The 23982-nt window shown below is 47.7% G+C and overlaps 1 protein-coding gene across 12 annotated transcripts in view; it reads left to right on the plus strand.

Annotated features, from left to right (window-relative positions):
- LOC136851231 (cyclin-D-binding Myb-like transcription factor 1) overlaps nt 1–23982 on the plus strand; it is a 672051-nt gene that overhangs the window by 44508 nt on the left and 603561 nt on the right. For 2 of the 12 annotated variants that reach the window (XM_067125182.1, XM_067125185.1), the window contains exon 1: nt 10630–10714. The exons of 6 other annotated variants lie outside the window; for them this stretch is intronic. Coding sequence is in view for 4 of the 6 variants with exons in the window: in XM_067125174.1 (XP_066981275.1) it covers nt 10300–10479 (180 nt within the window). In the remaining 2 variants the exon portion in view is untranslated. 4 more of the 12 variants (XM_067125174.1, XM_067125175.1, XM_067125179.1 and 1 more) reach the window with 4 other exon arrangements.

Here is a 23982-nt window from a genome sequence, read left to right on the forward strand (position 1 = left end):
CTTTAGTTTCACTTTAGTTTCCACTGAAGAGACTTCTCCAGGTGAAGACAGGTGACCGATGACGCCCAAGATTGGTAGGCTGGCTGCTCCTTCCGTGACAGGAACAGCTATGCTGCCTGCCTGAACTTGCTGATATGAGAGTCTGAGGGAAAGACTTTCGCTGCCACCAAGTCTATCAGCATGCCCAGGTACTTTATCCTCTGCTTGGGATGAGATCTGACTTCTCTAGATTCACCATGATCCCTAGATTTCGGCAAAACTCGAGGAGCCGATCCCTGTCCTGTAGCAACTGCGAGCAAGAGCTCACCAGGACTAGCCAGTTGTCGAGATACCTCAGTAGACGTATCCCATGTGAGTGGGCCCAAGCTGATACGAGCGAGAAGACTCTCGTGAACACCTGGGGAGCAGTTGAGAGCCTGAAACAAAGTGCCCTGAATTGGAAGACCGTCTCCCCGAGGACAAAGCGGAGGTACTTGCGAGAGGACGGATGAATGGGTATTTGGAAATACGCATCCTTCAAGTCCACTGTAAGCATGTCATTCTCCCTGATGGAAGCAAGCAGGGATTGCTCTATTTCTATCGTGAACCGAGTATAGCGAATGAAAAGGTTCAAGGGAGAGAGGTCTATGACTGGGTTCCACCCCCCTGAGGCTTACTCTACGAGAAAGACACGACTGTAAAAGCCTGGAGACTGGTCCGACACGACTTCTACAGCACCCTTGCTCAGCATGGCTTGCACTTCTTGCTGTAGTGCGGTGTCCTTCTGAGATCCTTGGACATATGTGCGGAGATGGACTGGAGTGTAGGTGAGGGGAGGCTGAGGCTCGAAGGGTAGTAGATATCCCTGCCGAAGGACATCCACTATCCAGGTCTCGGCTCCGTATCGCTGCCATGTTGCCCAATGGCTCGACAGACAACCCCCCGCCTTCGGCAGCTTTTGGGGGGGAACGCCGCCCCTAGCGTTTCCCCTTCTTCTTCTTCCCCCCCCCCTTTACCGGATTGGAAAGTGGGCTGAAAAGGACGGGAGGAACCCCCCCTTCTCGAGGAAGAAGGCGGCTGGGTGTTTCCCCGGGACCCCTTCGAAGACTGGGACTTCTTAGGGGCCAAGGAAGTGCCATCCTGGCCCGAAGACCTGGCCGCAGTGGTATGCGAAGACCCGGAGGTCTTGGCCACTGCTTGGTGGACAAGCCGGTCACTGTCATCGGCCTGGCGTTTGTCCACCGTGGCGTCCACCAACTCCTGGGGAAGAGAGAGGCGGAACCCAGCAATGGTCCATTCCTTAGGGATATTGCCGACTCGGGACCTACAGACCTGGAAAAGCGAGAGAGAATGGCGTCTCTCCACTTCAGAACCAGGTTTGCCCACAGGTTCGCTGTCTGGTGGGCGAGGTAGGAGATAGCCCTACTCCCAGACTGGCACAGTCTCCCAAAGGCGGAGTCCTCCCCAGGCACGAAAGCACCCGAGGAAGCAGCTACCTTCGATACTGTGAAGGACCACAGAGATCAAGCCAGGAGACTGTTTGGAAGGCTGCCATGGCGGTGGCTTGCAGGGTTGCAGCTTCTTGCTGGGAGAGGGAGATGCTCTCTGCAGTAAGCTGCTGCAATGTCAGACCCGGATCCAGAAGAGTCAGGTCCGGGTCAATCTGTTTAGTCGGCAATGCCCCTATAGCTGAAGTGTAGAAGCACTTCTGTTGAGGCAGAAGCGGGGGGAAGCTTATCTGAGCGGCTCGGCCTAAGTGAACTGTCTTGCCCAGACACAAGACTATTCACTTGGTCGAGGACCCCTTCGGCAAGCTAGGACCACAGCAGCCCCACCAAAGCTTTGGGCTCCTTCTTGGGTCCCCAAAAGTATTCGAGGCATGATGGCGATCCACAGTTGAGGTCGTGGTCTCTTCCCCAAGGTCGTTGTGCTGACGAATCAGCACAATAACCTCTGCAAAACTCCTCTGTATCTCAGGGGTGTCTGCATCCTGGGGCAGAGGACCCTCGAGTCCCTCCAGAGTGCGGTCCTCCCAATCTACTCTCCCTCCAGGAGGGAGAACCTCAGCAGACCGCCGTGATCCTTCCTGCACCACGCGGGTGTAAGACCTGGTCAAGCCAAGGACCGATCCAGGTTCGTAGGCCCACAAGGTAGAACTCTGAGGAGAAAACTTGCAGAATTCTTCCTGTCCGACTCGCGCCCCTTGGAAGGAACCACAGAGGCGGAGGGGACAGGCAAGGAGGATCGGGCACTTCCACTGGCCTTGCTGGCAGAACCAGCAGGGGCAGTGAGTCGGGAGCAGTCACCAACCCGCAGTGGTGACGGGAGCCCGGGTCGATGAGAGTGTTTTCGCCTAGGCGAAGCAGTCTCCCAAGGAGAGCGGAGCGGCTCGCGTGAGCTGAGCCGCGTGTTCGCTTTCCCCAAACCAGGCTGGCTGCACGGACGTGGCCGGGGGCTGGGAGGAGTCGAGCGCGTGTCTGTCTGGCGCGAGCTTGCGCTGTCCTCTAGACGTGCCCCAGTCTTCTTCGAGACCGTAGCCTCTCGGGAAGACTGAGCAGGGGACCTCTTCTCCGCCTCTCCTGGCATTTGGCCCCGAGGTGCTGAAGCACTATACCTAACTGAACTAATTGCCATTGCAAAAGCTCTGGAAGACTCTCAGCACAGGCAGGGAAACACAACAATTCATACTGACTCGAAAGGAGCAATACAGGCTATAACAAAAGAAAAAGCAAAAGAAAACATCAGGCTTCTATCAAGCATATGGGCAATCGCAAGCCTCCATCAAAACAGAAACAGGCGAATAACACTAAACTGGATTCCGACCCATGTGGGAATCCAAGGGAAAGAAGAAGCAGATTCTTTAGCAAAAAGTGGGTTACTACACAGCAACATTAGTATCAAAATCACCCCCTCGCTGACACAACTGAAAAACAAAGCAGTAGCACACTGCCAACTGCAGGAAGAAAGCAAAGTTAGAAGAGGTGATTTTGGTGGCTCAAAAACCCCCAAATGATACATGGCCACCGCAAACCTAAAAGCACACAATATAACCAAAGACATGTCACAGGCCCTAGCAATCATAATCCATCGGCCAAGGCTAGGGTACCAATGCACATGGCAAAGAATAGTAGACAACCCCCAACCATGCAAGCACTGTGAAACAATCCCTGTAGAACCCCTGGAACACTACCCTCTAGACTGTACAGAAACAGAACAGTTAAGAACAAGATGTGAAGGAAATGAAAGAACAGCCACCCAAATAACAAAGCACATACTGGAAAACATTCATGCATTTGCAGGCTTCATATGCTCCTACCCACCACCATGGTAGTAACTAAAGAATCCTTACCTTTACCCACCCGCTCTCAATTTAATCAGCTCAGTGGTTTGGCAAAATTAAGGTATACTTTTGTTTTTCCTTCCCAATTCTTAAAACAGACACAACAGACCCGACCCCTACTTTTAAACCAGACAACAAAACAAAAGCCATTCCATCTCATCCCTAACTGCTCACTCTTTAGAGATCACTCTCTCCCCTATCAAAATCACCTTTTATCCACCACAATTAACACCCAACAAATGCACAAAACACGCACACACAAGAATTAGGACCGGACAAGGATTATGGCTTTAGATCAGCATGAGCTAGCATACTACTAGCTACCTGCGCCTACTACTCAAATTCTTCTTTTTCCCCATCTGTTGGCCTCTCCCACTAGCCAACACTCACTGCTATCATACTTTTGTCCTCATCTGATGGGTACCTTAGGGTTCAAAGAGGTTGCAACCTTGCCTTTTAAATCTTTTCACTTCAAAATCACCCTCACCAAAATCACTTTTATACATCATAATAAAGTTTTCATCTAACCTATCCATCTCACAGACTCATCAACATAGAGTTACGGGCTGATCTAGGAGCAAGAGCCCGTGCTGGCACAAGGCCAGCTAAATCTGAAACAACAACAACAACTGTACATTCATTCAGTAAGGAACCACCGATAAACCAGATAACACCCCGCCAGTACGTCACTCTGTATACCATCCTTACAGTATCAGACTCACCTCAGGTGTTTTTCAATACTCTTTAGCCCCAGGAAGTTATTTCTGAACCTTTGCGCACACAGCATGTTGTAAATTACAAAAATTTCCCAGTTCCCTTTCTTCTAAAACTTCTGACATTAACGCAAACTACTGATTTGTCCTTTTTAGTTTTTCACTAAATTCTAACTCGAGAGAACTCATACAGGTTGTCATTGTTCCTAAATACTTGGAATCGTCTCTCCAACTAATAGTCCATGGCCTGGGGGGGTTCCCGTGTGCATGAGATGTACCCTAATTCACCCACTTGCCTTTTAAAGTAGACACCTTGAATTATCTGAAAAATCAGGGTGGACTTTCTGAAACCTGGCAGCAAGTGAGAAATTTAGGCTTAATTTCACTATATCACGTGATAATTTCGACCCGTAAACTCTGGGTACCTGACCTTAAAATACCCATATCTCCCTGGAAAATTGGAAAATTAACGTAGAAGGGTCATTTACCACTCAAAATGTTCCTTTTAATGAGCTCTTTCCAATGGTATATAAATCTTTAACTTTTAGGGCTATATTAGGTCATAAATACAAAATGTCACCAGAAATCGAGAAAAGCTGATGATTTACCTCATGAAGGATAAATGGCAAAATCAAACAATATTAAAGAATGAATGGCATATATTGACAATAATCAACACAGCAACACTATATTATTCAAATAATAAGCACTTTATTACTTTCTAAACACACAGAAGCATACAGTAACTTTTCATAAAAACTTTATTTTTAAAATGCCCATTTATGGGATTAATATTTGATGATAAAGTACTTTGAAAAATTTCTCAAGTGAATAAAATTATAAAAAATATAAAGCTTGCACAATTTCCTTAATTAATTATTGACTTTATAAATTCTGGATATAGCATGAAAATTTTATTAACCTATGACGCAGCTTTAGTATTAAAAGGGTACTATGACATTGCAAATGAAGAAGTTGTATTGGTTGAATTAAACTAATTCAAACATTCATAACAATAGTTTTAATATCAAAAGATAAATTCAAAGGCAGTATATATTTAATAATGTAAATACATGTATTGAATTTATAATTGAAATGTCTAGTTTATTTTCATGGCTAAATATTCTAAGCTTTAACTTGCAGTTGCAAAGGAGTCAAATTTACACAAGTTCTTATGGACGAATGACAGTATTTGCTTCTCATGATTGTGCTTTTAATAAGATTCCTCATTCCATATTCCATACTGTAACCTAAAGGATTGCTACATGTTGCATCACTTACAACTAAGACACTTTGACATTTACAAAAGCTGCAGCAAGGAACATGATTGCTGCGACAGGGACAGCGATATGTTCCACATTTTGTACAACTGCACATCACAGTGAATTCCTCAGGTATTGGGTTCTTTCCATCAGTTGGCACCAAAAGATCATCAGCTACTTTATAACCATATAACCTAGGATCAAGGGGCTCCCATTTAGGTTTAGATAAAACAGAAATCATGCGATATGTGGTAAAGTATGCTCTTTTTATATGTTGTATTGTTGCATAGGTAGTAGGTGGTAGGTTCTAAAACATGACCTCTTGGAATGATGATACATATAGTTTCTCAGGTGATCTGCTGTTTTACACATTGTTGCCTGCTTCAGTGCTCTTGTCAAATACTCTTCAGCCATGACAACTTGACTTTCAAAAGTTATTTTTAGTTCCAAATTCTTTTAAATACATTACTGGATGTGCCTTTAGACCAGCAAGTTTAGTCCCAAATTTGCTTGTGTAATCACAGCCAGTCAGGGAATGCACTGCAGGCAACACTTGGCATAGTTCCCTCCTAGCTGAACAGTCAATGTATGAATGGCAATAAAGTTCTTCGCTGGGTGAGCGGGTTCCGTTCTCAGCTACCACTCTGTTGGTCGCTGGTTCGAATCTCCGACCGGCCAGTGAAGATCAGAGGAATTTGTTTCTGGTGATAGAAATTCGTTTCTCGCTATAATGTGGTTCGGATTCCACAATAAGCTGTAGGTCCCGTTGCTAGGTAACCAATTGGTTCTTAGCCACGTAAAAATAAATCTAATCCTTCGGACCAGCCCTCTCTAGGAGATCTGTTAATCAGCTCAGTGGTCTGGTTAAACTAAGATATACTTAACTTTAATGAATGGCAATATACCTGACTGTGAATCCCCAGATCCAGTTTTAATCCACAGTTCACTGCATCCTTGATAATGAAGGTCATTCCAGTAATGCAAGAACAGAATTAAGACATCAGTATCAGATGAAAGGATTATAAGTTGGTCACATCCATGTTGAACTGCATGAAGTGCACAAACAATGCATCGTAGGTCTGCTTCTTCTACATCAGAATTCAGTTCTGGAACTTCAGATACCAATCCAGCAGACAATTATCTTGAGGGGGGGCTGATATTCATCTGGACCTCTGAAATTGCTAATATAAATCTCTAGTGCTGCATCTTTCCATGGATAATCTAAAGCCATTTGATGAACAAGGGACTCCAGCTTTGTTGCTAAGTGGGAGATAACTTATCATGAAGTCATTGCAATTACAAATTTACACAGACAAGTGTCGGGTTCAAGCACAATCCCATACCAATTAGATGTAAACCAATCCTTTGCAGCATCAAAACTCTGTCTGAAGAGAGACATATTCAAGCAATTATAAGACTCATAGAAAGAAATGAAAACCCATTTTTAATACCTGCAGAAGAAGGAAGACTTCACAATATCATGACAAAAGAAGTAGCAACCGAAGATATCAGTAAACAACTGCTAAACGCTGAAAGCATTGGCAACTGCATATGAGATTTTCCGCTAAGAAACAATTAGCACTAAAGAAGTTCGTATCTCTGCCACAATTCACAGGACAAACCTGAAAACATTTGCTTCACTTCATCAGCCAAGCAAGTCATCAGGAAAATACCAACAGAAATCAACTCTGCGTGAAGATGCTCACTTGTATTGAATGCTTGATGTCGCTAAAGAACGAGGGCACTCTATGGAGGAATTACTTCAATATGATATTTCCTCTGCTTCATATTTGTTTGATGAGGATGGCCTAATGACTAAAACAACAAAGAATTCCATTGTTCATGAGCTGGAGAAACAATTGAAGACTGAGGATCAAACTACACCTTCTACCGCCATGAAGACCGGATTCATTGTAGACGTAATGGCCAATGTTCGTGAAATGAAGACATCTAATGTAAGAACATTTGGAGATTTTTGTAATGATATGTTAAATGCACCTCATTGTATGGCAAAGTATGCTTCAAAAATATATTTTGTGTTTGAATCTTATGTTGAAATGTCAATAAAAGATTCAGAGCGTCAGAAAAGGGAAATGAAGCCTCCAACAGAACTGCACTACATCAATAAGGAAGCACCCTTGCCTGTGGAAATGGAGAGGTTTTGGCCATCAATTGCAAACAAGACAAAGCTGGAGTCCCTTCTTCATCAAATGACTTTAGATTATCCATGGAAAGATGCAGCACTAGAGATTTATGTTAGCAATTTCAGAGGTCCAGATGAATATAAGCCCCCCTCAAGAAGATTGTCTGCTGGATTGGTATCTGAAGTTCCAGAACTGAATTCTGATGTAGAAGAAGCAGACCTACGATGCATTATTTGTGCACTTCATGCAGTTCAGCAAGGATGTAACCAACTTATAATCCTTTCATCTGATACTGATGTCTTAATTCTGTTCTTGCATTACTGGAATGACCTTCATTATCAAGGATGCAGTGAACTGTGGATTAAAACTGGATCTGGGGATTCACAGTCAGGTATATTGCCATTCATTAAAGTTAAGTATATCTTAGTTTAACCAGACCACTGAGCTGATTAACAGATCTCCTAGAGAGGGCTGGTCCGAAGGATTAGATTTATTTTTACGTGGCTAAGAACCAATTGGTTACCTAGCAACGGGACCTACAGCTTATTGTGGAATCCGAACCACATTATAGCGAGAAACGAATTTCTATCACCAGAAACAAATTCCTCTTGATCTTCACTGGCCGGTCGGAGATTCGAACCAGCGACCAACAGAGTGGTAGCTGAGAACGGAACCCGCTCACCCAGCGAAGAACTTTATTGCCATTCATACATTGACTGTTCAGCTAGGGAGGGAACTATGCCAAGTGTTGCCTGCAGTGCATTCCCTGACTGGCTGTGATTACACAAGCAAATTTGGGACTATACTTGCTGGTCTAAAGGCACATCCAGTAATGTATTTAAAAGAATTTGGAACTAAAAATAACTTTGAAAGTCAAGTTGTCATGGCTGAAGAGTATTTGACAAGAGCACTGAAGCAGGCAACAATGTGTAAAACAGCAGATCACCTGAGAAACTATATGTATCATCATTCCAAGAGGTCATGTTTTAAGAACCTACCACCTACTAGCTATGCAACAATACAACATATAAAAAGAGCATACTTTACCACATATCACATGATTTCTGTTTTATCTAAACCTAAATGGGAGCCCCTTGATCCTAGGTTATATGGTTATAAAGTAGCTGATGATCTTTTGGTGCCAACTGATGGAAAGAACCCAATACCTGAGGAATTCACTGTGATGTGCAGTTGTACAAAATGTGGAACATATCACTGTCCCTGTCGCAGCAATCATGTTCCTTGCTGCAGCTTTTGTAAATGTCAAAGTGTCTTAGTTGTAAGTGATGCAACATGTAGCAATCCTTTAGGTTACAGTATGGAATATGGAATGAGGAATCTTATTAAAAGCACAATCATGAGAAGCAAATACTGTCATTCGTCCATAAGAACTTGTGTAAATTTGACTCCTTTGCAACTGCAAGTTAAAGCTTAGAATATTTAGCCATGAAAATAAACTAGACATTTCAATTATAAATTCAATACATGTATTTACATTATTAAATATATACTGCCTTTGAATTTATCTTTTGATATTAAAACTATTGTTATGAATGTTTGAATTAGTTTAATTCAACCAATACAACTTCTTCATTTGCAATGTCATAGTACCCTTTTAATACTAAAGCTGCGTCATAGGTTAATAAAATTTTCATGCTATATCCAGAATTTATAAAGTCAATAATTATTTACGGAAATTGTGCAAGCTATATATTTTTATAATTTTATTCACTTGAGAAGTTTTTCAAAGTACTTTATCATCAAATATTAATCCCCATACCATGATAAAGTGCCACCTAGATAGCAATGACCATAAATGGGCATTTTAAAAATAAAGTTTTTATGAAAAGTTACTGTATGCTTCTGTGTGTTTAGAAAGTAATACAGTGCTTATTATTTGCACAATATAGTGTTACTGTGTTGATTATTGTCAATATATGCCATTCATTCTTTAATATTGTTTTATTTTTACCATTTTTCCTTCATGAGGTAAATCATCAGCTTTTCTCGATTTCTGGTGATATTTTGGGTATTTATGACCTAATATAGCCCTAAAAGTTAAAGATTTATATATCATTGGAAAGAGCTCATTAAAAGGAACACTTTGAGTGGTCAATGAGCCTTCTACGTTAATTTTCCAGGGAGATATGGGTATTTTAAGGTCAGGTACCCAGAGTTTACGGGTCGAAATTATCACCCGATATAGTGAAATTAAGCCTAAATTTCTCACTTGCTGCCAGGTTTCAGAAAGTCCACCCTGATTTTTCAGATAATTCAAGGTGTCGACTGTAAAAGGCAAGTGGGTGATTTAGGGTACATCTCATTGTATTATAATGTGTTTTCATCCCTTCTTGTGCACACTCACACTCGGTCCTCATCACTCCTGTTTTTCTTAGATATATTTTTGAATCCTATAACTTGTCAATCTGGCTTGCAAATAATCTAATTTTTTTAGTAATTAAAATTAAGCTTATTAACTGGACTTCTTTGCAATTTCCATAGCTGTGGGATGGCTTCATAATTTTCGATGAAAACCGTGGGATACCTCTTACCTTAAAAATGTAGGAACACCTGTTTATAGAAGTTATAGAGAATGTACTCTGCAAGAGGCTGTATAATCCAATACCTTGACTGATAACTGATTCATTAATATCATATAACTTATTTAAAAAAAAAACTCCCTGAACTTTTATTTTGTGTAATTATGGTGGCCTTTATTTGATTACGCATGGTATTTTCATTAGATTTCTGCGATATTAGTAAAAATTCTAAACAAAAAACCATGAAATGTGGCGTGTATTAGATTTTTTAGCGACAGTACAGTATACTGTTGACTTTTTTTCTTCAATGGTAGTGGTAAGATGTCTGAGTGCATCCATCGACGTCACGGTACCAGAACCAAGAGAAGAGACTCGCCTAAAAGCGGACGTCTATGTCAACAGAAAACGAGTTCTTCTTTCTTGCTTTCTTTCTTTCTTTCTTTCTTTCGTTCTTTCGTTCTTTCTTTCTGCGAGCAGCAGCTACATCCTGGCATCTGTACCGTAAGTACCCGGACGTCAACAAACGACTGAGTCCCAGGCTCAGCTGATTACCCAAACAGCTGTTGTCTCTGAAATACGTCCCATGTACCATGTTTATGGGATGCAGTTGTGAAAAATGTCATGTAATAAATTATGGTAAATGATGACCTCACTTGCAACTTGAGCGAGTCAGACGAAAGATGAGTGCAGAAAATGGCCGACCGCTAAATTTGTGTTTTGTTTTGGCCAACTGAATGTAGGCTCTGCTTGCATGGCCCCGTTGGGCCAGCTAGGTCTTGGCCACCCCAACAAATATTAAGGCCATATATAGTGTATTATTTTACTGAAGCCATTATCGCATTGGACGTGAAAATATAATTTTCCTGTGTTTTAATTAATGTGTGGTTTGAACTTTTTTTATTTGCTTAAGTAATTTTAGTGATTGTAATGGGCCCAGCCACAGGGGAAGGTGACGTTAGGTGGGGGAAAAAACAAAATGACTGTAACACGGTGCAAGGGTTGCTTAGTAAAATTGCAGACTACTACCATGGCCCTCGAGTTTGGTAACCACCAGGTTATGTACATAATGGGCGATGCGTTTAGTACCAGGCCATTGGGGATGAATGTAAACTGTAAACAAAAGATGACATATATAAACAAACAAAACCCAGTGAATATTCAGTCAGAAACTGGCGGGAATGAGGCTGCGGTAGTAGGCTATTTTGCAGTTGTACTGATTGATTTAACCTAACCTAATCTAGGAGGCTGGGTCCTTACCTAGCCAGGCAAGCTTTGCCTCCCCCCCAATGGACCACCAACCTTGGCTAACATAACGGTAGATCTAAATAGTAGCTCCTTCTAACTTTACTTTGTTCCGACACAATATACAAGCCCTCGGTCCTTTACATTAGGGATTACTTTCAGGCTTAGGCTGGAAACAGCCATTGAAACTTCAAACAAGGTGGTTAGGCAGTTAACTACTGTCTGGGGGATGGGAGTACCGCCTGCCCGGATGTAAACATTCCAATTGTTCCGACACAATATACAAACCCTCGGTCCTTTACATTAGGGATTACTTTCAGGCGTAGGCTGGAAACGGCCGTTGAACTTCAAACAAGGTGGTTAGGCAGTTAACCACTGTCCGGGAGGCGGGAGTACCGCCTGCCCGGATGTAAACATTCCAATTTGCTTTCGGACGTTGTTCTTCGCCGCTCTCTGCCTGACAGCTATACTTCTTCTTTTTGGTGGGAAATTCTTTCTTTTTTTCATTAACAATGGAGAAATCATCTAAACCCTCCTATCCCCAGTGTGTGTGTCCCGGGGTAGGGGGTAAGAAATGCAATTCCTTTAGATCTCGAGTCGACGTGGACCCACACGCACTCTGTACATCTTGCAGGGGACATGTGTGTTCACGCGACGATCCCTGTAGTGAGTGTTGTTCGTGGTCCTCCGAGCAATGGGGTAAGTTCGAAGGGAGGAGATGTTACCATCATAAGCCTACCAAGGAGTCGTCTGAGGGAAATATGCCCCCGACGACTCCATTGGTGGCGAATGTGTCGGGCTCGTTTCTCCCTCCTGGCGAACTTCCCCTGCTTGCTCTCTCTCCCTCGGGTGAGGACTCCCCCTCCCCTTCCTCTTATGTTTCATCATTTGTGGAAGGGCGCAGGGGAGAGTTGGACCGCGACATCCTCTCTGAAGTCTTCCCGTTCCGGAGGGGAGTTTTTCCCTCCGGAGCGAGTAGAGGCTTCGTGTACTGACCCGACTTTTGCTTCAGGTCCTGGACTGGATAGCCAGACACCAATATCAAGTTCATCCTGGCTGCACCTGGGCCTACCTGGCTCGTCACTGGAGGGATTGGCTCCCCTGCCCCCTGTTCCAGTCACAACCCACTCGGCAACGACAGTCACTACTACATCCATCACCTTTTCGAGGTTTGCCCAGATGCCGGTATCAGTCGTATCGCATCTGGACACCCAGTGTCGGCGACACCTGCGGTGCAGCACGCTGTTCCGCTGCCTCCCGGCTTCCTGGCTCCTTTCTCGCGTGCTGGCCCCGCCTACATGGTGATGTCATCATACCCTTATGTGACTGTCGCTGCCCCTGTTGCTGACCCTGGCCTGTCTACGACTGCTGTTCCTCGTCTGACTTTCCAGCCCGGCTCTTCGTCTGTTCCTGTACCCATCCCGTCAACCCTGGCGCGGCCCGACTTGAATCTCCACGCGGGAGGGGCGGCGCCTGCATTCCCGGCCCCGCCCACTCTTGTTCCTGTCCGACACGCGGCTCTCTCTACCCAGGCAAATGCTGGCCCGAGCTCCGCGGTCTCTGCCCGGGATGTGCCTTCTGCGGCAGCCCCTCCTGCTGTTCCTGAGTCTGCGGCCTCGCTTTCCTGGCTTGGGGACTTGATGGCGTTCCTGAAGCAGATGGTGAAGAAGAAAGAGGTCTAGGAAGGTGTCGTCATCTTCATCTTCATCTTCGTCTGCTGCTTCTTCTGCTTCTCCTTCCGAGGCTTCACAGCCGAAGAAGAAGAAGTCTGCCTCTCCCCCCCAAAGAAATCTCCCACCGAGACTTCTAAGGGTCTGCCTCCTTCCACAGGGAAGGCAGTGGGATCTCTCGTCGGCTCTTCCCGATCCTCGGATCAGGGAACCGCTGCCCCGGCCTCCGGGCCAGGGGCACCGGGAGCCAAGGGCGTGCAGACCAAGGTCATCACTCCCCCCGCTGCGCCTAAGAAACTTCCTGCATCTAAGGCCAGCGAGTCCGCGTCAGGCACTCGTTTGCGAGTTGCTCCAAGTACCCGGGTCCCCAAGGAGACCCAGGTACCCCAGTCTGATACGGGAGAAACCTCTCGCCGTACAGACCAGGGCATGGGGCGAAAGAAAGAGCCTGGGCATGCAGGTGCTCCTTCTCTTCCTGCTGGCACTCCTTCAGGTGCCAAGTCAGGTTCCCGGGATAGTGCTTCAGCCCTGCGGGGCCGAACGCAAGGAGAGGTAGGGAAGAAGTCCCCTACTCAGTCTTCCCGAGAGGCTCCTGCCTCGAAGAAGACTGGGGCGCGTCCAGAGGACAGCGCAAGCTCGCGCCAGTCAGCCGCGCGTTCGACTCCTCCCAGTCCCCGGCCATGTCCGTGCGGCCAGCCTGGCTCGGGGGAGGCGAGTGCGCAGCTCGGCTCTCTCAAGCCGCTCCGCTCTCCTCGGGAGATCGCTTCACCTGGGCTGAAGCAGTCTCCTCGACCTGGGGGCTCGTCATCACCGCGGGTTGGTGACCGCTCTCGGCCCACTGCCTCTGCTGGTTCTGCCAGTAAAGCCAGTGGGAGCGCCCAATCTTCCTCGCCTGTCCCATGCGCCCCTTCGGTTTCTTCCAGGGGGCGTGAGTCAGAGAGGAGGAGCTCTGGGGAGTGTTCTCCTCAGAGTTCTACTGCGTGGGGGTACGCACCTGGTTCGGTTCTTGGCTCGACCAGGTCCTACGCCCGCGTAGTTCAGGAAGATCCATGGGGGTCTGCCGAGGTTCTCCCTCCTGCAGGGAGAGTAGTTCAGGAGGACCGCACTCTGGAAGGACTCGAGGGTCCTCTGCCCCAGAATGCGGACACCCCCGAAATACAGAGGACTTTTGTGGAGGTTATCGCGCTGATTCGTCAGCATAATGACCTCGGGGAAGGGACCACGGCCTCGTCTGTGGATCGTCCGTCGCGCCTCGAATCCTTCTGGGGACCCAAGAAGGAACCCAAGGCTTCGGTGGGGCTGCCGTGGTCCACGCTTGCCAAGGGGGTACTCGACCAGGTGAACAGTCTTGTGTATGGGCAAGACAGTTCGCTTTGTTCGAGCCGCTCGGACAAGCTTCTTCCTCCTCCTCTGCCTCATCAGAAGCGTTTCTGCGCTCTAGTGGAAGGGGCATTGCTGACCAAACAGGTTGACCCGGACCTGACTCGTTTGGATCCGGGTCTGTCGTTGCAGCAATTGACTGCAGAGAGCATATCTCTCTCTCAGCAAGAAGCTGCAACCCTGGAAGCCACCGCCATGGCAGCCTTCCAAGCAGTCTCCTGGCTTGATCTGTGGTCATTCACAGTATCGAAGGTAGATGCTTCCTCAGGCGCTATTGTACCTGGGGAGGACTCCGCCTTTGGGAGACTGTGCCAGTCTGGGGGTAGGGCTATTTCCTACCTCGCCCACCAGACTGCAAACCTGTGGGCGAACCTTGTGCTAAAGCAGAGGGATGCCGTTCTCTCTCGCTTTGCCAGGTCCGTAGGTCCCGAGTCAGCTATCGCCCTTCGGAATGGACCGTTGCTAGGTTCCTTCTCTCTCTTCCCCAGAGAGTTGGTGGACGCCGCGGTGGACAAGCGCCGTGCCGATGACAGCAACCGGCTTGTTCACCAGGCAGTGGCCAAGACCTCCGGGTCTTCGCACCCCACTGCGGCCAGGTCTTCGGGCCAGGCTGGCACTTCCTCGGCCCCTAAGAAGTCCCAGTCTTCGAAGGGGTCCCGAGGAAACACCCAGCCTTCTTCTGCCCCGAGAGGGGGGGGGGTCCCTCCCGCCCTTTTCAGTCCACTTTGCAAGCCAGTAAAGGGGGCAAGGGTAAGAAGAAGAAGGGGAAACGCTAGGGCGGCGTTCCCCCCCAAAAGCTGCCGAAGGTGGGGGGGTGCCTGTCGAGCCATTGGGCAACTTGGCAGCGACACGGAGCTGAGACCTGGATAGTGGATGTCCTTCGGGAGGGATATCTACTACCCTTCGAGTCTCTTCCTCCCCTCACCTACTCTCCGGTCCATCTCCAAACATATCTTCCAGGTTCGTCGAAGGACAACGCACTACAGCAAGAAGTGCAAGCCATGCTGAGCAAGGGTGCTGTAGAAGTCGTGTCGGACCAGTCTCCAGGCTTTTACAGTCGCGTCTTTCTTGTAGAGAAAGCCTCACGGGGATGGAGACCGGTCATAGACCTCTCTCCCTTGAATCGTTTCGTTCGCCAGACTCGGTTTACGATGGAAACAGCGCAAACTGTGCTGGCCTCCATCAGGGAGAACGACTTTATGCTTACGGTGGACTTGAAGGATGCGTATTTCCAGATACCCATCCATCCGTCCTCTCGCAAGTACCTCCGCTTTGTCCTCGGGGAGTCGGTCTTCCAATTCAGGGCACTTTGCTTCGGGCTCTCGACCGCTCCCCAGGTGTTCACGAGAGTATTCTCTCTCGTGTCAGCTTGGGCTCACTCGCACGGGATACGTCATCTGAGGCATCTCGATGACTGGCTAGTCCTGGCGAGCTCTTGCTCGCAGTTGCTACAGGACAGGAATCGTCTCCTCGAGTTTTGCCTGGATCTAGGGATCATGGTAAATCTGGAGAAGTCAGATCTCACCCCAAGCAGAGGACAAAGTACCTGGGCATGCTGATAGATACGGTGGCAGCGAAAGTCTTTCCCTCAGACTCTCGTATCAGCAAGTTCAGGCAGGCAGCACAGCTGTTCCTGTCACGGCAGGAGTAACCAGCTTGGCAATGGCAAGTCGTCATCGGTCACCTGTCGTCTTTGGAGAAATTAGTACCTCACGGGCGTCTCCATCTGCAGTCTCTCCAGTGGAGACTAAAGGAGTATTGGTCCCAGTCCCAAGACCCCCAGTCCTTCCTCATTCCTCTTTCCGAGGAGGTGAGAAAGGACCTTCACTGGTGGTTAGACGACAGGAACCTCTTGATAGGAGTATCCTTGCACACTCCCCCTCTGGACATTCTTCTGTTCTTGGACGCATCGACCGAGGGATGGGGCGCACACCTGGAGGAGTTGCTGACTTCGGGAGTGTGGCACCGAGACGACGAGCTCCTTCACATCAACATCCTAGAACTTAAGGCGGCCTTCCTGGCCCTCCAAGAGTTCCGGGATCGAGTGATGGGACACTCCGTGGTACTGATGAGCGACAATACCACGGTAGTGGCATACGTCAACAAGAAGGGGGGACTGGTGTCCCACCAGCTTCACCAGTTGACGATGCAGGTGCACGAGTGGGCCATGGCTCACTCGGTAGAGCTGTCAGCCACGTACATTCCAGGCAAGAGGAATGTCGTGGCAGACAAGCTCAGCCGCCAGAGCCAGGTGGTAGGGACCGAATGGTCCCTCCATCAGGAAGTAGCGGAAAGGCTGTTCGACCTGTGGGGGCGTCCAGCCATCTATTTGTTCACCACCTGGCACAACAGAAAGCTCCAGGTCTTCTGTTCTGTCGTGCCGGACCCATAGGCCGCTGCGGAGGACGCGTTCCATCACTCGTGGGACAATCTTGACGCTTACGCCTTTCCCCCATTCTGTCTGATTCGCCGAGTGATGATCACCCCGAATCTCAGAATGACTCTGGTGGTACCCAAATGGCCCTAGGCCGCTTGGTACCCGGACCTGCTAGCTCTCCTCTCCAAGGCACAGAGAGAGATCCCCCCCTGGCCCAACCTTCTGCGTCAACCTCACGCAGAGCAGTTTCACCTGGCAGTGCATTCCCTGTGTCTTCATGGCTGGAGGTTATCCAACATCTCTTGCGAGCGAGAGGCTTTTCGCGCCGCGCAGCAACAGAGATGGCAGGATACCTCAGAAGATCCTCCGCAGCGGTATACCAGGGAAAGTGGTCCGTCTTCTGTGGTTGGTGTCGTCAAAGGGGTATCTCTCCGGTCGGAACTACTGTTCAGCAGGTCGCGGACTTCCTCGTCTTCCTTCGCCGAGAGAAGCTTCTCTCCGTTTCAGCTGTAAAAGGCTACCGCACCACACTCGGCCTAGTCTTACGGCTGAAAGGAGTAGACATCTCCTCCTCCTTCGAGGTTTCTCTACTCATGAGAAGCTTCGAACGGTCTTGCCCACCCAGGGATCTCAGGCTCCCTGCGTGGGATGTGACTCTCGTCTTAAGGAGCCTGACTTGTGCACCGTACGAGCCTTTACGAGAGTCGTCAGACAGGGATCTGACCCTCAAGACCGTCTTCTTGCTTGCCCTGGCATCGGCGAAGAGAGTTGGCGAGCTTCATGGACTTTCCTTTGATGTTAAACACTCGAGGGGATGGGGATCAGTTACGCTTGATTTCATCCCGGATTTCATAGTGAAGATTCAGAACCTTTCGGTCCCTGGCCTTGCGGTTCGAGTCCTTCACGATCCCCTCCCTAGAGGACTTTGTAGGTAATGAACCAGACGAGATGCTACTGTGTCCTGTTAGAGTGCTGCGGGGCTATCTGAAGAGGACTCAGCACCTCTGGCCTGAGTGTCGACGACTCTTCGTTAGCACTGGCTCGACCAAGAAAGAAGTGTCCAAGAACACCATCTCTTTCTGGCTTCGTGAGACGATAAGGAGAGCGTACTCTGCTGCAGGAGAAGACGACACCGGTACGCTTCGTCCGAGAGCTCACGAGGTCCGCAGCATTGGTCCGTCCCTCGCATTCCGGAAGAATATGTCGGTATCACAGGTGCTGAAGGCTGGTGTGTGGTCCTAACAGACTACTTTCACCTCCTTCTACCTCCGGGATGTTGCACACAAGTCCTTGGACACTTTTTCCTTAGGTTCTGTGGTGGCTGCTCAACAAGTTGTGTAGCTTACCTGGCTCCTCTAACAGGACAGGTTGCATCTCGCCTAAGATGTACAGTTGTGATTGGGAGAATGAATGTGGAGTGACTGGCCTCTCTTCTTTCTCCCCATCTTGGCTCTCTTCCTACAGGCAGGGAGCGAACGTGCCATTACATGCTGGATCTGGCGGTCGATGCAGCTAACCACTCCCGTTCTATTTTCTGTTCAGGTTGATACAAGCAACCCCACTCCTTCCTCTTGCAAGTGGGGGGAAGGAGACCATGACTATAAGACAAACCCAATGCTTGTATTTGCCTTTATGTCATCCAACTCCAAGTTCTTCCTAGCCTACTTTGCATGAACTGACGTTTCCTCTTTCATGCAAAGGGACCCAGAAGTCTGACAACTGATCCCACATTTCTTACAACCTGATCATTTTGTTACAGGCAGTTTTCCCTTCCTCGCTCTCATGACCAGGAAGGGAAGACAGGTGGTGAACTCCAGTCAGTTCATAGAGACTCACTCAGATTCCTCCCTCCAACCAGTGAGTCTCCTAATGTAAAGGACCGAGGGTTTGTATATTTTGTCGGAACAAATCACAGTTGTTCCGACACAATATACAAATCCTCGGTCCTTTACATTAGGGATTACTTTCAGGCATAGGCTGGAAATGGCCATTGAAACTTCAAACAAGGTGGTTAGGCAGTTAACTACTGTCCGGTAAGTAGGAGTACCGCCTGCCCGGATGTAAACATTCCAATTTTAAACATCTAACTTCCCTGGTAGTTATATATGTAGCTTAAGTCCCTGACGTCATGGCAGAATTTCAAAAACTCGCGGCAATCGCCGATCGGTAGTCAGGTGAACCACCTGTGCGCCCTCTACCCAGGTACCTGGAACCATTCCAACTATTCCTCAGATCTTCCCTGCCGCTGTGTCGGTAACATCGATGGAATTTCGCTCGTAGCCCGTGTTTTTTCGCAACTTATTTTGGTGAAGTATACTTTGGCTTGGCTTTCGCTTGTTCGCTTTTGGATTTTCTTATAACATATCTGACTTCATCGAGTGTGAAAATGTGTGTGTGGGGATGCAAGCGGCTTGCTAAAGTCTCCTTGGATCCCTACTCAGTATGTCTGAAGAATGGGAATGGAAGACTGGCTCAGAAGAGCCAAGAGTGCTGTGTCTCACTCTTCTTGATATAACCAGGGAATAGTTAATTCTTTTCCCCTTGCTAACTATCCTATTGATCCATCTTCCTTAGTGGTAGTCTCTGAACCCCCAACTGAAACAGGTAAGGACCCAATACTTAATGATTTGTTGGCTGCCCATTCAGACCCTGGCCCAACAGGTAAAATCCCTCTCAGAAGACAGGGATAATATGTGATCGACAATAAGAGATCTAAAAATACAAGTGTTAATATGTTGTTAGTGCAAGTGCAGTGGAGGTGCGGCCGCTCGGTCCTGTTGCGCTCCTAGTCCTGGACCTCTTCCAAGCTCACCAACCCCTGTGAGAAGGAATGTCGAAAGACGAAGGGAGGCAAGAGGCTTTAGTTACCGAGCAGTCGTCCCCTCGAAGCGCACCTGTTGACGCTTCCCAGGGCGCTCACCCTCGCCATAGGAAAGGCGAGGTTAAAGTGTTTTTTGTCCACCAGTTGCTGTGCACGTCAACCTGGAGGAAGCTTTTGACCGATGTCGCACAGGCGGCCAGTTCTCAAGTAACCTCTAGGTTTGGCGGGACAGCGAATGTTAGAAGTCTGGACTCCTGGACGCCAGGACTTCAGGCGTCGAGGAGCTGGACGCCAGGGGAAGTCAGGCGTCGAGAAGCTCGACGCCAGGGCATCGGCGTTGAAGCTGGGCGCCAGGGCGTCGGGCGTCGAAGCTGGACACCAGGGCGTCAGGCGTCGAAACTGGATGCCAGGACCTCAGAACCGAGAGGCTGGACGCCAGGGCGTCGGGAAGCTGGGCGCCAGGACTTTGGGCGCCGAGAGCTGGGCGCCAGGGCGTCAGGGCGCCGAGCTGGACGCCAGGGCGTCAAGTGTCGAGAAAGCTGGACTCCAGGACATCGAGCGTCATGAGGTTGGACATCAGGACGTTGAGCGTCGAGAAGCTGGACGTCGAGCGTCGAGAAGCTGGACGCCAGGACGTCAGGCGTAGAGAAGCTGGACGCCAGGACGTCAAGTGTCGAGAAGTTAGACACCAGGACGTCAGGCGTCATTAAGCTTCAAGAAAATGGACGCCAACACGCCAGGCGTCAAGAGACTGGACGCCAGGACGCCAGGCGTCAAGATGATATTTTGAAAGACGTCGCTACTTCCGTCTTCGGAAAATCGGAAGAAGAGAATGATAATATCCCGCATTCTCCTGTGAATCCTATTGTAGAGATTTCCGACGAAGACAATATAAAAGGCCATCAGCTTTCATCAGACTTGAAAAGACTTATGAAGCTATTTTCGGAAATTTTTTCCAGAGAAATTTATCCTGACTGCTCCTCGTTCCCCGCCTTCAGAATTTACTCTTGTGAAGGCGTCTAAGAGGGCAGCATTTACAAAGAATGGATACTTTCGAAGGAGAAACAATGAAAGACAGCCTTTGTTTTCCCTCCAACCAAACTAGCTCAAGGTCTAGCGTTTAGTATCAAACTAGAGAATCGTTCGGCCTCGAAATACTTGCCCCTTCCCAGGAAGGAAGATGGAATTATTCAACACGACTGACACCGAAGAACTCATATATCTGATGTCTTGTATGGATAAAGGACTCTGAGATAGTTCCAACGAATCTACTGCATCTTTCTCAGCGGGAATCCTGAAGGAAAGAGCCCATCTTTGCTCTTTCCTGGCTAATGGGGTCACGTCCAATCAAAATCAGAACTGATTTATACCCCTTTTTTCCTCTCACCTCTTCTCTCAAGACTTGGTAGAGGCCTTTTCATCCTTGGCTCAGAAAACCACGTAAGATTTAATATCTAAAACAGCAAGAAAAGTCCTACCAACGACTTTCATCGCTAAAAAGAGTAAGGCTGAGGCTCCTGTGTTTCAGGTATCTCAGCTCTTTTGTGGTTGGCCCTCCAATAGAGGTTCCTCTAGGGCGGGTAGATGAATGGCAACGAGAAGAGGCTCTACACAGGGAAGAAAGAGGACCTGCCTTTCTTCTCCTGCAGACTGCGGTAGGAGCCAGACTGTCCAGCCTGAGGAGGCCCCCTATAGTAAAAAGACAATTAGACTTTTTTGCCAAATGCAACAACAGAACAAAGGCTTTATAGCAACAAGTGTCTATGATGTTGCAAAAGGAGACCAGACAGAGAGTTCAAGATCCGAATTCCCCAGGATTCTACATTCGGTTATTCCTGATCCCCAAATGCTTGGGGGGTTAGAGACTGGTGCTAGACGTGATTGCACTCAGCTTTTCTGTGCAGTAAACAAAGGTCGCTATGGAAACGACAAAATCGGTTCTAGCAGCTGTCGGACAGCATGACTGGATGGCCTCACTGGACCTCCAGGATGCGTATTTTTACATCCCCATGCATCCGAACTCCAAGAATTTTCTGAAGTTCGTCCACGGGAAAGGTTTTCCAGTTTCGGTCTCTTTGTTTCAGCCTAAGCAGACGGGGATGACATCTGGCTCTAGAGTCGAGACCTCTCAAGAGCAAGTTACCCAATATTAAGGGACGTCATGATCAAAACTTCATAGTCTCCAGGTTGTAGCCACTGGAGCAGCCCAGAGCTCTTCCCTTCCAGCCCCAAGGGTAGCTCTCCTAGTAAGAACAAACATAGACAGTTCTGTTCAATCAGGATACCAGGCTGCAAGAGCGTGGCGGACTCTGTGCTGCCTTTCGTACATCCTCCTCTTCCTCCTTAGGATTGGTACTCGTCTGCTGAATCCTCTCCACGATCCATTATTGACGATGAGGAGGAAATAATTGCCGTAGTTGAGGCTTCCCCAACCTGTCCCCAACAGCAGGAAGCCCCGCATATAGCTTTACTACAAAATATGCAGCAGACTTTGTCTTCCCTGGTACAAGCGTGACAACCAGGCAAAGAGAAGAAGGATAATAGACGTCCAACTAAAGCTTCTAGACGTCCAGAAGTTTAAGACGCAGAACGTAGTGAATGAAACTCTAGACGCTGAATGCAGTGGCGTCAAGCATCTAGGAGTGAAACACCATGACGACAAGCGTCAATGAACCCAAGACGTCAAGCGTCAAGGCATTGGACGTCAGGACGTCAGGCTTCAAGATATTGGAAGCCAAGACGTGGAGGTAGCTCAGGACGCAAGATGCACTGGCATCAAACGTCTAACAAAGATTTTCACAAGGATGATTGCCAATGTAGCAGGTTTTTTCTTCACTCGAGAAACATCAGAATCTCCTTGTACTTAGACGACTGGCTCCTCAGAGCTCCTTCCCGCACTCTCTGCCTGGAGGATCTTCAGACCACGATTTAGGTATAGAAGGAATTAGGTCTACTGATAAACAGATAGAAATCTCAACTGATCCCATTCCAAAAGTTTTCTATACCTTAGGATGAAGATTCAGAGTCAGGATTTTCGGGCTTTTCCATCTATTACAAGGACGGGACAAGCCTTAAGAAAATTTCAGTACTTTATAGACAGACATGCTCGGCTAAGGAATGGATGAGTCTGCTGGGGACCCTTTCCTCGCTGGAGTGGTTTGTCTCCTTTGGGAGGTTAATTCTATGCCCGTTACAGTTTCATCTAAATCAGAACTGGGACAAGGAAATAGAACTGGAGACCAAGTGCATCCCCATTTCGGAACCAATAAGGCTGTATTTACAGTGGTGGAACGACCCCGTCAAGCTCCAGGAGGTCCCTTCTCTACATTAGAGGAACCCAGACCTAGTGTTGTTATCTGACGTGTTGGACTCAGTATGGGGAGCAACACTAGGGAAATAATAAATCTCGGGCTCCTGGACCAGAGAGCAGGAGAAGTTAAACATCAATTAGAAGGAACTAACTGCAATCCTTCTAGCTCTCAGGGAGTTCGAACACAGTGGGGAACAGAGAGGTGCAGGTCAACACCGACAACACGGCAGCGTTGGCCTACATCAGCAAATAAAGGGGCACTCACTCCAGGTCTATACGAGACAACAAGAGAACCTCTTCTCTGGGCAAAAGAGAAGAATGTCAAACTAGTAACCCGCTTTATCCAAGGGGAGAAAAAATGTGAGGGCGAACATTCTGAGCAGGAAATCAAGTCCTCTCAACAGAATGGACTCTACATCAGGCCGTGTGCAGTAGCATGTTGCGACTTTGGGAACGTCCTTGCATGGATCTCTTCGCCACAGCACAAACGAAGAGGCTGGAAACTTACTGCTCTCCGTACCAGATCCGGGCTATATACATAGACGCTGCGTTCCTGGTGGACTGGTCCAACTTGGACGTGTATGCATTTCCCTCTTTCAAGATAATACACAGGGTACTGCAAAAAAATTGTTTTCACACGAGGGTACCAGATTGATCATTGTGGCCCTTTACTGGCCGATAAAAGATTGTTTCACAGAGGTTCTGGAATGGATAGTGGACATCCCGAGGAGCCTACTTCAGAGAGTAGGTCTACTCAAACAACCTCACTTGGAAAGATATCACCAAAACCCCAAGCGCTACAAGTAAATGCCTTCAGACTATCAAAAAAAACTTACAAGAGCTACAGTTTTTTTTTTTTTCGAAAGAGGCGGTTGGTGCTATAGAAAGAGTAAGGAGGTCATCCACCATGAGGGTATACAAATCCAAGTGGGAGATATTTAGAGGATGGTACAAGAGCAACCATGTGTCCTTTTCCAGTACCTCTGTAACTCAAATTGTGGACTTCCTTCTACACCATAAGAGGAAGCTTAATTTTTTCCTACCTCTACCATTAAGGGCTATAGGAGCATGATGGCAGCAGTTTTTAGACATAAAAACTTGAACCTATAAAACAATAAGAATCTCCAGGACCTACTCAGATTCTTCGAAACTGCTAAGGAGAGAGTACAGAACTCACCAGTATGGAACCTAGACGTGGTCCTGA

This window comes from Macrobrachium rosenbergii, chromosome 23, assembly GCF_040412425.1.
Source record: "Macrobrachium rosenbergii isolate ZJJX-2024 chromosome 23, ASM4041242v1, whole genome shotgun sequence".
In the NCBI taxonomy this organism is placed as follows: Eukaryota; Metazoa; Arthropoda; class Malacostraca; order Decapoda; family Palaemonidae; genus Macrobrachium; species Macrobrachium rosenbergii.